The 12,833-nt window shown below is 59.9% G+C and overlaps 1 protein-coding gene across 2 annotated transcripts in view; it reads right to left on the bottom strand.

Annotated features, from left to right (window-relative positions):
* Positions 1-12,833, bottom strand: part of DFFB (DNA fragmentation factor subunit beta) — a 17,646-nt gene extending 4,813 nt beyond the window's left edge. For both annotated transcript variants that reach the window (XM_068538753.1, XM_068538754.1), the window contains exons 1-6: positions 12,540-12,833; positions 10,725-10,851; positions 7,689-7,877; positions 6,756-6,835; positions 4,146-4,316; positions 2,777-2,877 (exon numbers count right to left, since the gene is read on the bottom strand). In XM_068538753.1, the coding sequence (XP_068394854.1) occupies positions 2,777-2,877; positions 4,146-4,316; positions 6,756-6,835; positions 7,689-7,877; positions 10,725-10,851; positions 12,540-12,662 (791 nt within the window). In that variant the 5' untranslated portion in view covers positions 12,663-12,833. The remainder of the gene's footprint in view (positions 1-2,776; positions 2,878-4,145; positions 4,317-6,755; positions 6,836-7,688; positions 7,878-10,724; positions 10,852-12,539) is intronic.

Below are 12,833 nucleotides of genomic sequence, written 5' to 3'. Positions count from 1 at the left end.
CCCAAAAGGGAAGAACTGGAACGGTGACCGGGAACCCAGAAGAGAGGGCTACAGAAGTCCAAACACATTTCCTATTTATTCAGCCAACACTGGGTGAATGGCCACAGCGGCCAGACGCTGCCCCGGCAGCTGAAAGACGCTGGGGACGTGCCCACACCAGTGACCTGGCAGAGCCCGATGCCGACGGGGAGCACGGCCGTCACCACACAGGCAGAGGACGGCAGCCGTCAGCTCTGACGGGACCATCTCGGACCCCACGGGAACAAGAGCAATAACACGGCCAGTGGGACACTCACCCAAACCTGGAGACACGTCAAGGTCGACAAGAAAGGGGCGGAAAGCCGGCAGAGCAGCTTAAATCCAGCCACGCAGGTCTGAGGCCACGCGGGTCTGAGGCCACGTGGGTCTGAGACCACTCGCACTCACGCCCCCGCCACTGAGGCTGAGAGGAGGCGTGAGCGGCCACAGCAGCGAGCGGGAACTGAGAGGCAGCTAGGAATCCGGCAGCAACTGAACACAAATGCCCACTTCTAACCAGTTCACGGAGCAGCGACAAAATCACGATGGAAATGACAGAATCCTTACACCTGAACAACAATAAAATTACCCAACTCACAGGCGGTAGCTAAAGCTGAAGCTGATAGCCTGAAATGTACATGATAGAAAACAGGAGAGATGCAAATTAACTAATAAGCAAGAAGAAACCCCAAAAAGTAGAAAGAAGGGATAAAAAATAAAAGCCAAATGTATGAAGTTAAGGAAAAGGCCGAGAACGGTTTTGAAGGGAGGGAGGGAAGCGCTGGTCCCAGACAGGAAGACGTCTCACAACACAACACCGGGTGTTGGAGGAGGTGCCCTCAGCCCTCGGGGAACAGGACCCCTGCCCCGCCGCCCAGCCCACACGCCCGGAACTCAGGCGCAGGACGTCCTCCCAGGACAGGCTGCGCCCCCGTACGTGCAGCCCTCGTGGTGTGAGGGGGCCCGAGGGGTGAGAGAAGAGGGCAGGCTGCGGACTGCAGGCCACTGTAGCCACGTCCCGGAGCCCTGAGAAGTCCGCCGACTGGGACCAGGAACCTGGCCTGGGCCGCGGTGACACGGTCCAGCGGGGAGGACAGCACGTGCTGTACTGAGGGTTTGTTACTCTTTAGTGTTTAACTATTTAAACACGTGGCTTGTGGCTTCAGCCCCACCAGAGTCCGGGTGGGCCTGTGGCCACGTCTCAGGGAAACAATCAGACCAGTGTTTTCAAACCCCGGCTGCCTGCTGTCAAAACTGCATTTTAAATTAAAAGCCAGTGCGTGTATCTATGTGGACGTATGTGTATTTAGAAGAAGAGCGGCAACGTAACTGGCACGTTTCAGGAGACACGACTCAGGGCCTGGCATGCACGCTGCTGCTTCATCCGTGTTCTCTTCCAGGCCGGCCGGTTTCCCTCCTCAGACGCTGGCGGTGGCCCCTAGTGGGCCGTGAAAAGACAGGAGCAGACAGATGGCCTGGAGCCCCGAGATCATCTTGGGGTGGTCCAGGCAGGTCAGAAACAGCGCAGCCAACCAGTAGAGAAAAACTAGGATATCTTCATGATACAGGAAGGGAAGGATTTCACACAAAAAAGAAGAGATATGTCTCAGTACACTGGAATTTAAACCTGTCACGATCAAAGACATCCCAGGAGTGAAAGACAAGCCCAAACTGTAAAAACATACCTGTAACACAAAGAGCTACCAAAGAATCAGTAACCAGGACGTGTAAAGAATTCCTACAAATTAATTAGAAAACCAAAGCCCAGTAAAACATGAGCAGAGGAAGCAAGAGCCACTTCACAGAACACAAACGGCCAATAAACACACGGACATTCAACCTTCCTAGTGACCAGGCAAATGAACTGTAACAGGAGAATCTGCTTCTCGCCCATCAGACTGGGAGAACACAAAAAGAGTACTGATACCAAGAGGTGGTGAAGCCTGGGGCGCGTGAACTCACAGCCAGTGAGGGTGTCGGTGGGACCACCCTGGAGAGCAACCCGGCAACACGCAGGACGGGAGACAGGGGACGTTAGGAGCCAGCACCCCACGCGGGCAAAACTCCACGTGTAACTTTCCAGGAGGCCCTCTGCGCGCAGGGTTCCTTCGTGTCCATGGCTCGGTACCCGCAGTCAACCAACGTGGATGAAGCAGTACTGCAGTATTTCCTACTGAAAACTCCACGTATACGTGGACCCACGCAGTTCAAACCCCACGTTGTTCAGGGCTCAACAAGAAAAGCATCTCAGTTAAAATAATAAAATTTTCCATTTCTGCACTTTTTTTGAAGAATGAGCTAATACACCCATAAAATGATCCTGCTGGCCAAGACTTGCTCACCCTGGTTGAAGTAGGAAACGCCCTACACGTCACAACGCAGAGCTCCGGCTCCCTGGGCGAGGCAGGGACCCCACACAGCTGCACCGGTGCCGCGCCGACTGGGCCCGCGGCTGCCGACCGCTGACCCCGCCCACAGGTGGGCGCTGGCGGCGGGCGGGGACGCGCGGGGTCGCACAGGTGCGGACGGGGATCTGAGCCCACCGCGCCGAGTGACACCCGCCCCGCAGCTCAGGAGCGTCCACACCACACGCTCCTGGCAGCCCCTTCCACGCCACACGCCCACGACGTCCGTGGGTCCGTGACGCGTGCGCCGGGCGCGTGGCGCACCAGGCAGCCCGCCCGCCGCGGAGGCCGGGCAGGGCCAGGTCGCAGGCGCTCCGGGCCTGTGGTTGTGGCCTTCAGCCCCACGCACTCACACGTGGTCCAGGTTCCAGGTGCTAAAGAGGACGCGGCTCTCCCTGTTACTGTAGGGGTTGATGGAGTGTCTGGAAGCACAGTCGTCCACGTCAAAGGGACCCTGGGCCGAAAGAGAGAAGGTAAAGGCCACGAAGCCAAGGAGCGTCTCACTGCCGCTCCGCCCGCGACGGAGGCACCCCTCGGTGGGGGTCAGGCCCCGATAAACAGTCTCTGCTCAGGAGGTAAAGCATGCTGTCCTGGAACGGCACCCCGTTCCCTCATGACCCCGGGGTGATGCACTGCGTCTGCGAAGGCGACAAGTGAGCCTATTGGCCGTTTGGGACGCCAGCTTCCCCACGCTGCTCCCATCACACGACTGCTCCCCTCCTGTCTCCTCCACGGCTTCCCAGCATTTCCCTGAGACCCTGCACAGGCTGGGCCTCGGAGACGTGTGAAAACATCTCCTCCTGCCTGAAGCCCCCAGCCCCACTCCAGCCCCCAAGGGCCCTCACAGCCGTCCCGCAGGAAGCCTACCGCCCGACTCGCTTAGAGGCCTTTGACCCAGAGCCTGCCCAGGCCGGGGTGAAGGGTCTGGTCTCTGTCCCCGCCACACTCACTGCCAGGCTCCAGTCACACCCCCCCGGGAGGGAGAGGTCAGTTGTGTGTGAGGTGTGACGTGAAGCCAGTTGGGAAGGAGCGGCGTTTGGATGCTCAGGGCCCGTCACACTTGGGAGGGGCTGCCTGGTGGGGGCAGAGGCATGGGGGCCTGTGGGAGGGAGGCCGCGCCCCCCCCCCCCCGCCCACTCTGGGCCCAGCGCCAGCGGCAGGAGGGGATTTTACTGGAAGTGCGACGTACAGCTTGCAAAGAGCAAGATGTGCCCTTAGCTGTCTCCACAGCTCAGAACGCTGCTTCCAGCTGATGCCACCCACCGCGTTGCCAAGCTCAGCCAGAGCCCGAAACGTCACGTCCAGCCACCACCCTGAAATCCGGATGCTCCCTCATCCAGGCTTTCCCAGGGGAGCGAAACACGCATCAGCCACCCAAACAAATGCCATCCCTCCTCTCACACCAGGGTGGGGTCTCGGCTCATGAGCAGTTGTGTCCTGCTACCCGCGCCCACCAAAGCGGTTCTCAAGCGAGGGCCCTGAACCAGCACCCCTGGGGAACGTGTCACAAGTGCAGGCTCTCAGGCCTCACCAGAGCTGCTGGAACAGAAGCCCCAGGAGGGGCCCAGGGGCTCACGAGCCCTCCAGGGGGTTCTGACACCACTGACGTCTGGGAGCCACTGGCTGAGACCCTCCCTCACCCCACGTGAGCTGACACCCGAGGGCTGCCCCAGCTCACCAGGCCTTGGCCGGGGTGGCCCGGGGCACACGCTCGTGGCTCACCTGGCAGGAGAACCAGCCTTCAGGCGTGCAGAGCCGGCGGCTGGCCTTCGCCCCCCTGTCGAAGTAGCTGCTGTTGTAGCGGGCGGCCTGGAGCTTCTGGCACATGGCGCCCACGACCCGCAGGTACTCTTCCCGAGCCTCCGTGACAAGCAGGGAGGCGCCAGACGTCACCTGGAAGAGGCAGAGGCATCGCTGAACGCTGGCCGTGCGCCCAAAAACCCACCGCCGCCGGGGTCCCGGTCCACCAACGCCACAGCCCTCAGAGCCCCCGCCCCCTGGGTCCCAGCGTGGCCCTGAGGTCGGGGATCCGGCCCCCGCCCCCTGGGCTTCCAGCACAGCCCTGAGGTCGGGGGTCTGGCCCTCGCCCCCTGGGGTTCCAGCACGGCCCTGAGGTCGGGGGTCTGGCCCCCGCTCCCTGGGGTTCCAGCACGGCCCTGAGGTCGGGGATCTGGCCCCTGCCCCCTGGGTCCCAGCATGGCCCTGAGGTTGGGGATCCGGCCCCCGACCCCTGGGCTTCCAGCACAGCCCTGAGGTCGGGGATCTGGCCCCCATCCCCTGGGGTCCCAGCACGGCCCTGATGTTGGGGATCCGGCCCCCGCCCCCTGGGGTCCCAGCGTGGCCCTGAGGTCGGGGGTCTGAGCTCACACCGACTGTGCCTGTCTGACCCTGGGAAATTTCTCTGGGCCCATGAGTTGGAGCTTTGGTCACAATCAGATAAGAACTCAAGCTCCAGGCATCCTGGCCGCCCTGTCTCCCAAGCACTGCCCACTGCTTTGCAGCAAGAAGCCCGAGAGGAAGTGTGCGGGTGAGGAGTGACCAGCGCACTGCCGCCCACTGGGGCGCAGGTGGAGACTGGCACCCGTGGGCACACCCGGGCCCACACTGAGCACTGGGCAGAAGCGAGGAGACCGCCTGGCCCAGTGGGAGCGACAGCAGGGCAGCAGACGGGTCATCAGCGGACAGGGGGCTGCACCCAGCAGGCGCTGGGAAGGATGCCCTGGAGACACCCGCCAGCCAGCGCGGGGAGCGCGTCCTCGGCAACAGAAGGAGCCCGAGGGTGGCCACTTTCAGGCAGAGATGGGGGGCAGGGGGAGAGGGGGAGCTGGACCGGGCCCCAGGACCTCAGACACCCCAGTCCTGAGGTTTCCTTCCGTGTGAGGGGATCTCAACGGAGCGCGTGTGGGCGGTTCTGCAGCACCGACATGCGGCCAGGTGCAGGTGAGGGGTGGGGGGGGGGGTGTCTGCAAAGGACGAACAAGACGCCCCACGGCTGACGTCCAGCCACACAGCACAGGGGCAACGGCGCCCACGGGCCTCTGCGGGGAGCGCCCAGCCCAGCCCCGGGCTCCAGCGCTGGTTCTCTGAGGACCCCTGCCTGCCGCTGCCCCCAAACCCACCCCCTGCCGCCTGTCCTCCCATGATGGGTGGAAGAGAGCCGCCCAGAACCCAGCCTCGGGGCCGGTCAAGCACCCAGGTTATCCTCCAGAGAGGGGGCAACGCACCCCCGAGGCACCACAGGCACCAGCCCCCCCGCGGCCTGCCCTGCTGCAGGTCATCCGTCAGCTGGGTCACCTCCCTGCTGAAAGGCAGCGGGACAGAGCGCACTGGGCCCGAGGACCCGTTTCTCCTCGGAGGTGAAGTGCGTCTCCATCGGGAGCGTTTCGCTCTAAACTTGTATCCACCTGCTTCTCACGCCTCCCGGAGGGGAGCCCAGAGTCAGAGCCTGGACCCACCACGACTCAGAGCCCCTCCTGCTGCTTCTCGGAGGTCAGACAGCTGCGCCTCGCACAGGCAGGAAAGTCAACGGCAGCGCTGGGGACAGAAGAGCGGCTGCCCCTCCCCACCCACTGTGTGGGCGTCCATCTAAGCTAACAGTGGACGGAGACGGCTACTTGGGATGAGTTCATGTCGAAACTGAACCGCCCGACGGATGAAGGCATTCGAAGGTGGGTTCTACTCACAGCCCGTAGGGAGAGTTCACGGAGAGTGCAGGGAGGCAAAGTCTGCAACCCCGGACCCAGCTTGAGCTCTGACAGGGGGAAGCCAGAGGTCGGCCGTGCGGGGGGCTCCCCGGGCAAGCGGCCCATCCATTGCTGGCTCACATCCACCTGCACCCAGACTGGCATCCACAGCAGCACCTGCCCCTGAACCTGCACCCACGCCAGCACCCACGCCAGCACTTACACCAGCACCCACGCCAGCACTTATACCAGCACCTGCACCTGAACCTGCACCCACACCAGCACCCATGCCAGTACCCAGGCCAGCACCCACCCCAGCACCCACGCCAGCACTTATACCAGCACCTGCCCCTGAACTTGCACCCACCCCAGCACCCACACCAGCACTTGCCCCTGAACCTGCACCCACACCAGCACCCACGCCAGCACTTATACCAGCACTTATACCAGCACCTGCACCTGACCTGCACCCACCCCAGCACCCACGCCAGCACCCACGCCAGCACTTATACCGGTACCTGCACCTGAACCTGCACCCACACCAGCCTGTGCGCTCCTCCAACATCCACGCTGGCCCTGCAGCAGAGTCCCAAAAGCAGAGCCCGCTTCCTAAACCCGCCTGGCACACCTGGCATCAGTGTGGACCTACCTCTCTCAGGTAGCTCCGGATCCGGCTCTCACAGCTGTATCTCAGGTAGCCAGACTTGTTCCTAAACCGGGACTCCAAACCTGCCGGAAGGAGAGACAAGACGCCTGGAGCCCAGGGCCCGTGCTCTCCCAGGAGGGGCGGAAGGTGAGGGTCGTTTTGCTCGGCTCCATCTAGAAACGTTCTAATGGGGACCTACACACTATCCCTGGATTTTGTTCGTTTGTGGAGAAGTCTGGTCCACCAGCACGGAGCATCTCAAAGGCCACCGAGGCGCTTCTGCCTGGTGGCACCTCCGAGCCCCTTTCCCAAGAGGGCTGCAGTCGCTCAGGGCTCCCTCCATCTGGCTTGAGAGGCCAATCCAAAAGGTGGGAGCAGCCCAGGTGAATGGATAAAGATGTGGTCCACCCAGGTGATGGAATATCACGCAGCCTCAAAGAGGAAGGGAATCCTGACACCTGCTTCCATATGGATGAACCATGAAGACGTTAAATGCTGAGTGAAGTAAGCCAGATGCCCGATCCCACTCATACGAGGCCCCTGGAGGAGTCAGAATCACAGGCACAGGAAGAAGGCTGGGGGCCGGGGCTGGGGAGGGGTGGGGAGTGATGTTTAATGGGGGCAGAGCTTCAGTCTGGGAAGATAAAAATGTCTGAGAACAGACGGTGGTGATGCCGCCCACAACGGCAACGTATGTAATGCCAGCGAACTACACGCCTGAAAACGGTAAAGACGGTAGATTTCACCTCATGCCTACTTGACCACCATTGAAAATTGAATAAAAATAAAACAGCCAGTCCCAGGGCTGCCTGGCCCCTGGCCCCGCGCTTGGGGAGCCCCTGGGTCTGGGAACTGGCACAGATCCCATGTCCCAGCAAGCTGGCCCGGAGGAAGCCCTCCCCGCCCGCTCCCTCCAGGCCCGACTCCATGAGGCACCTTCGAACCACGGCGCGTCCTCGGCCCTGGTCTCGGCCGCGATGTTCTCGCTGACGGTGCCCAGCAGGTCGGCCAGGAGCTTCTGCCGCAGCGGGGCCCGCTCGTCCGAGAGCAGCTGCCGGGCGGCCTGGATGAGCTCTGCGTGCGGCTCCTGGAACACGCTCAGGAAGCGGCTGATGTCACTCGCGTCTGCCACCGCAGGGAACAGAGAGGCCACCAGGCCTTGGAGCACTGCCTCGGGGACACCACCTCCTCCCCCGGGACCGGCCAGACCCCTGCCCCGACAGTCACCAGCCCGGGGTTCCGGGCCTTGGGCCTGGCTGCCCGCGCCCGGCTGGTGTGAGGACAGACGGGGAGGACACGGGACGCGGTTTGGAAAACGAAAGCCACCCAAGCGAGTTGCCGCCCTTCCCCTCAGCCTTCCTTCCTCCAAGGGAAATCGCCTCGTCTTGGGACCTCCCTGGAGACCTCTCACACTCCAGGTTCGTCCCTTCACTGCCCTGCTGGCTCCCGGGGCCTTTCTGCTCACGCCCAAAAGCAGCAAGCCCTCCGAGCAGGCACTCGGGACCGAGGGCTTCACAGCGTCCTACGAACAGAAGTCCAGACGCATGTGAGGAACAGGCCCCACGGTCCCGAGGGTCATTCCAGGGATGTGGGGCCACTCAGGGTCCAAACATCAATCAGCGTGATCCACCCTCAACAGGCTAACCAAGAAAAGTCACATGATCAGAGCAACTGGCGCAGAAAGACAGAGAAAATCTTCGAGACCTAGAGCTTGGTGAAAAGGTCTCAGACTGAACACCAAAGCCATACGCGTAGAAGGATAAAAAGGGACAAGTTGGATATCATCAAAATTAAACTTTTACTCCATGAAAGACGCGGTTAAGAGAACAAAAAAACAAGCTGCAAGGACTTCCCTGGTGGCACAGTGGTTAAGAATCCGCCTGCCAATGCAAGGCACACGGGTTTGAGCCCTGGTCCGGGAAGATCCCACATGCCGCGGAGCAACTGGGCCCGCCAGCCACAACTACTGAGCCCGCGTGCCGCAACTACTGAAGCCCACACACCTAGAGCCCGTGCTCCACAACAAGAGAAGCCACCGCAATGAGAAGCCCGTGCACTGCAATGAAGAGTAGCCCCAACTCGCCACAGCTAGAGAAAGCCCACGTGCAGCAACAAAGACCCAACGCAGCCAAAAAAAATAAGTTAAATAAATTTATTTTAAAAAAACACATATACTCTTTGGCTCAGCAATTCTACTCCTAGGAATCTTTCTCACAGAAATAAAAGCATAATGGTCATAAGAACATATTTATTAAAAAAAAAAAAAAAAAAAGCTACAGACTGGGAGAAAATACCAGTGTCAACCACACGTCTGACAAAGACTCATCCGGAATATACTAGGAAAAAACTCACAAAACTCAACCGTAAAAAACATCCCATTAGTCAACGGACAAAAGACACTTCACAAGAAGGTTTACAGGTGGTAAATCAGCCCAGGAGAAGATGGTCAACACCATCCGTCGGGAGGGAAATGCAAGTCCAGACGCCATCGCACACCCACCAGAATGGCTAAAATGAGAAGAGCGACAATGCCAAGAGCTGGAGAGGCCGTTCTCGTCCCTGCTGTGGAGATAGGATGGGACCGCAGCTCTGGAAGGCAGCGTGCAGTTCCTTTTCTTTTCTAACAACTTTATTGAGACTTCATTCTCTAGAAGCACAAGGAGGAAGGACGCGTGCCACTAGGAGCGCACAGCAGACGTGTCACCTCCACTGCTGACAGCAGAGTCCCAACCGAGGGGCGAGGCCACACCTGCACTGCTCTCGGGCTTCTCTCTCTGCCCTTTCGGCGGAGGAGGTAGGACAACCTCGGTCCTCAGAGCTCCACTTCCTTCCCCAGGCACCAGAAACATCTCCTGAAATGGAAGCCCCTTTGCACAAGGGCCAGACGGCCCTCCCAGGGGAAGGGCACACGCCTGGCCACCGGCCTATGGCTCCAGAGTAGCACTTGTCATCCAGCACAGACCCCCCCCTAAAGAACCACCTCCAAAAGCACCTGCTCCAATAAGGCAGCCCCGACAGGAGCCTAAGGACGGTGTGTCCGCAAACCCGACAGAGACCAGACACTGAGCACGGCATCAGCCACCAGCCCATCCCTTAGCAAGTTGATAAAAGAAATTTTTACATATTGAGAAACAGGGACGTCGTTCTGGCTTCTACATGAGTTAACTTGAATTTGCTGCTAACTGAAACAGCCTTTTTGTGGCTCATCAAACATACACTGCACATCTGCTTGAATTATTAACGAAAACGGCGCACTGACCAGAAGAAAAGAACATCCATGTTAAAAATAAAAATTAAATGCCCCTCTTCCTGGGACGCCAATGCTGGTTACTCCTTCGATCGTAAGGCTTCCTCCCAGGTGCCAAGCCCATGCTGACTCGCTGTGTACGTGCTGGTCTGGTCTTCTTTTGAAACCTCGGAGAAATGCACCCCTGACTTGTTTAATGGTCTTTGTTCTGACAAGACATAAAACTGTGCCGAAAACCCTGCTTCTCGGGAGCAGTTTCTCAGAGTAACCTGGGAAGAGGGCTTCTGGGCTATAGTCCTCAGTCTGGCTCAAATAAAACTGTTCTAGTCTTATTATTGATTGGTTATTGATTATTTTCCTCGACAAAGCCCAGCAGAACAGGACAGCCTCTCTCTCTGGCTCTGCCTTCCCCGCAAACCTGGGCAGGCCCCCACCCCCAAAGCCCTCCCTTCTGCCCTTAGGGGTTACCAGGACACTTCAAATGAATGTAAATAAAACTAAAGGAATTTCTTAAAAAGACACATAGAACACCCAGCTGGACAACTGGCCTCCTGACAAAAGGATGAACAACTCTGCCATCTGATTCTGCCTCCGGGGGCTTCCTCCTTCAGAGTGCAGAGTACGGGGGACCGCTCCCTCCCGGGGCTGGCACCCCCAGGCAGGCCCTCTGCACCTCCAAAGCCGCACCAGCTTCCCCACCAATCTCCAAGGTCCCCGCCACTTACAACCCTGCCAGGTCTGCCCCGCGGTGAGAAGCACGAGCTCCGAGTCATCGGGGACACTCCAGAAGTAATCTCCAGTCAGCTCCGTGCCATCCTCGTAGAGACACAGTCTGGAGCCAGGAACAGGGAGCTGGGGAGAAAGGGGGGAGGGGACAGCAGGGTGGGATGCTTACTTCCTGGATCTCGGGCAGCCCAGTCTTGGGGTGGCGACCTGAGGTCTTCCCATCTGCAGCCCTCACAGAGAACAAGAAGGAACTACTACGCTGTAAAGAATCCCGCTCGAGATGCAGTCTGCACGTACAGAGCACGTCCAAACAAGGGCACCTACTGTAGGTCGTTCTAAGATGTGGAAAGTCATAGAAATACATACACGGTGATAACCGCTTTGCAGGATTCACCACTCGGACCCTTCAAACCGAGCTCCTCCAGGGCACTTTAAAATCCAAGCCTGGTTCCAAAAATGACCCTTGACTGCTTGCACTAAGCCTGTAAACACATCCCCATCAACGAGGCTCATTGCCCGACAGGTGTCAGGACACATCGCCTACCGCTCGAGTTTCTCCCTGGGCACCAATTAGTTAAGGAGAACATCTTACTGGGCAGGACTCACCGCCTCTGTCCGCGGAAGTGTGATCAGCACATGGGACTCTGAACTTGCTGAGGTTTAGTCCTCTGTTGCTCGACACCGATCAGTTTTATGCATCTTCAATAGCAACTCCTCCCCTCCCCCCCACCACCCCACACATGCACACACAACCCCAGCACTGGTCTAAGCCCAGTCGAGGAAATTAATTCAATAAGGGTAAGAACAATGGCTGAAATACCTAGAATATTCGTGCCAAAGGGCTTTGAGAGGCCTTTGAGACCAACCCTTCATTTTACACCAGGGGAAGCCGGGCAGGGAACGGCCTGTGCCCTGGAGCACTTGAGCCTACCAGCACTGGAACCAGGTCCCTGGGTCTCAGGCCAGAGCTGTCCTGACCCTCACAGTCAGAAGGGGGAAGTTTCCCAGGCCTCTCTACAAACTCCCCCTGCTCTGACGGGGCCGAGGAGCCAGAGGAGGAGGTTGGGGGCCTCCTCTGCAGCAGCACAGGAAATGGGAATTCCCTGGGGCCCAGATGTCTCCCACACTCTCTGGTTTTGAGGCACAAAAGCAGCACCTCCTATTCTCCCCGAATTTCTCCCAAGCAGGTGGGCTCCTGAGCGCTGGGGCAGAGGCTTCACTCAGGCCATCTGCTGAGATGCGGCACCATGCACCAGGATCTAGAAGCCGGGAAGGACCCCAATTCCCCCGACCCCCGCCTGCAGCCCCCCGCACCCGCAGAGGCTGGGCTAAGAGGCTTCCGGCGTAGCGAGACCCGGGTTTAAACACCGGCCGTTCCTCAGTGGCTATGGCAAGTTGCTTAGTCGCTCGGTGCCTCAGTTTCCTCATCTGTGAAATGGGGGTGTTAGCGCCCGATTCACAGGGCGACAGGTGGACTCCACGACAGCCCGCGTAAGGAGCCAGGATGGAGCCCGGGGTCGGGCACGTGGCCGTCGGCAGTGGTCAGGCTCAGGCTTTCCGCCCCGGGGATATGGACAGTGCCCCCTCCCAGCGACCGTCAGGACTCGGGGACGCACGGAGGCTCGGTGCAGCCTGAGCTCGGCCAGTCCTGACAGTGCAGGACGACGGGCCAACATCTTCCCAGCTCACCAAGAGTGCTCTGGGCAGGCTCGCTCGGCCACACTCGCCCCCACCCCAAAGGCCACGCGGCCCGGGGCGCCCGCAAGCAGAGGCCCCCAGCCCATCGGCCCCCCGCTCCCCGGACCCCGGGGCACCTGCAAGTGGAGGCACGCCTTCCGCAGCACTTCCTCGCAGCTCCTGCCCGCCACCCCAAATTTCTTCTGGTTGTGCAGGGCCCGCAGCTTGAACCTCTTGAGCTTCTGGAGCACCGCAGACATCCTCAAAGCCTCCGGGCCCGCGGGCGGCGCCTACTCGGAGGGCCGCGCCGGGGGTCCGCGCCTGGGGGGTTCCACGGAGGGGAATCAAGGCCCCGTGCCGCCCCCCACCCCGCGAAACTACACTACCCTGAAGGCCCGGGAAGCGGCGGCATGACCCCGCCTTGTGCGCAG

Source organism: Eschrichtius robustus, chromosome 3 (assembly GCF_028021215.1).
Source record: "Eschrichtius robustus isolate mEscRob2 chromosome 3, mEscRob2.pri, whole genome shotgun sequence".
In the NCBI taxonomy this organism is placed as follows: Eukaryota; Metazoa; Chordata; class Mammalia; order Artiodactyla; family Eschrichtiidae; genus Eschrichtius; species Eschrichtius robustus.
Note: the sequence above shows the minus strand (reverse complement) of the source record. Positions and strands in the feature narration are given on the sequence as shown.